This window comes from Propithecus coquereli, unplaced genomic scaffold (assembly GCF_000956105.1).
Source record: "Propithecus coquereli isolate 6110/MARCELLA unplaced genomic scaffold, Pcoq_1.0 Scaffold179, whole genome shotgun sequence".
Taxonomy (NCBI): Eukaryota; Metazoa; Chordata; class Mammalia; order Primates; family Indriidae; genus Propithecus; species Propithecus coquereli.
The window spans coordinates 4,067,111-4,068,320 of record NW_012142634.1 but is presented as its reverse complement, the minus strand read 5'-3'; the positions used below and the strand labels follow the sequence as shown (position 1 = coordinate 4,068,320).

At 38.8% G+C, this 1,210-nt stretch overlaps 1 protein-coding gene across 1 annotated transcript in view; it reads left to right on the top strand.

Moving 5' to 3' along the window:
* Positions 1–1,210, top strand: part of SEC23IP (SEC23 interacting protein) — a 72,447-nt gene that overhangs the window by 62,329 nt on the left and 8,908 nt on the right. Inside the window, exons 10-11 of the mRNA XM_012642385.1 lie at positions 372–534; positions 1,046–1,147. Of these exons, the coding sequence (XP_012497839.1) occupies positions 372–534; positions 1,046–1,127 (245 nt within the window). The 3' untranslated portion in view covers positions 1,128–1,147. The remainder of the gene's footprint in view (positions 1–371; positions 535–1,045; positions 1,148–1,210) is intronic.

The following is a 1,210-nucleotide window of genomic DNA, read 5'->3' as shown; positions in this document are numbered from 1 at the left end:
TCACTCTGAGAAGTTATCTTCCTGATAACTGTTGTTTAACTGTGTCCTTATTGACTTCATATGCAATGTCAGGTCATTGTGCCATGATGTTTTTGACTTTTTCAGATTCTAATTCTATATTTCCTTTCTTTCTACAATGCTCTCTCGCCCCTTATCTTCACAACTTCTGTCAGCTGTTGGCTCTTTCTCCTCTCTCTTGGGTAACCAGCCCCTCTTCCCCTGGCTCTTTGAAGGAATGGGGAGTGAGCCACGTAGCTCCCCAGGTTGCTACGAGTGTCAAGCAATATTCTCATTGAGCCCAGAAAGTCAGCTAAAGTCAAAGGATAATGATTAAGTGATTGACTTTGATATTGAAATGGTTTAAATTCTAGCAGAAAAGACTGTTGAAAGTCCAGATTTTTCCAAGGATGAGGACTACTTAGGAAAGGTTGGAATGTTAAACGGAGGCCGCCGAATTGACTACGTTCTTCAAGAAAAGCCAATAGAGAGTTTTAATGAATATCTTTTCGCTCTTCAGAGTCACTTATGCTATTGGTAAGTATTCTTTGGTAACATTCGAGTGGCCTTTAGGTGCTAGCACATGCAGCAGTTTTAGTTTTAGTGAGATTCTTTCACTGATAGATCACATGTTATGGAATATTCATTTGAACTCTTAAATATTCAAAATCAATATTTTTCCCCTTTAGTTTTCCACAAGATGGCAGTATGTCATCTTCCTTTGACCAAAGACCCTCTACTTGCACACTGTTTTTGTAGGAATGCCTTTCACAGTGGCAGTGGTAGGGACTTTGAAAAGCTATTCCTTTATATATCCCTGTCACCAAGGAGAACTGCAGCACCTCTATTTTAGAACTGATCAGTATCCACCAAGTTTTTAAGGGCAGCTCTGAGATTACACTGCTTTGTTACACTGAGATTACCCTGCTGTCATTTGCCCTGCTTAGATAGAGTTGAATAGAACAAAAGCTGCATTTTCTACCTTTGTACATAGGAGCTAATTTCTACTAATTGGTTCTTAAGTAAGTGTGCTTTTTTTTCCTGATAGGGAATCTGAAGATACTGCCCTGTTACTACTTAAAGAAATTTATCGAACAATGAACATTAGTCCAGAACAGCCCCAGCACTGATCAGACTTCAGTTTCACTATGTGAGTTTATTCTTATTATATGTATGCATTCTGAATGTTTGCATTCTGAGGCTTTTGCATGGA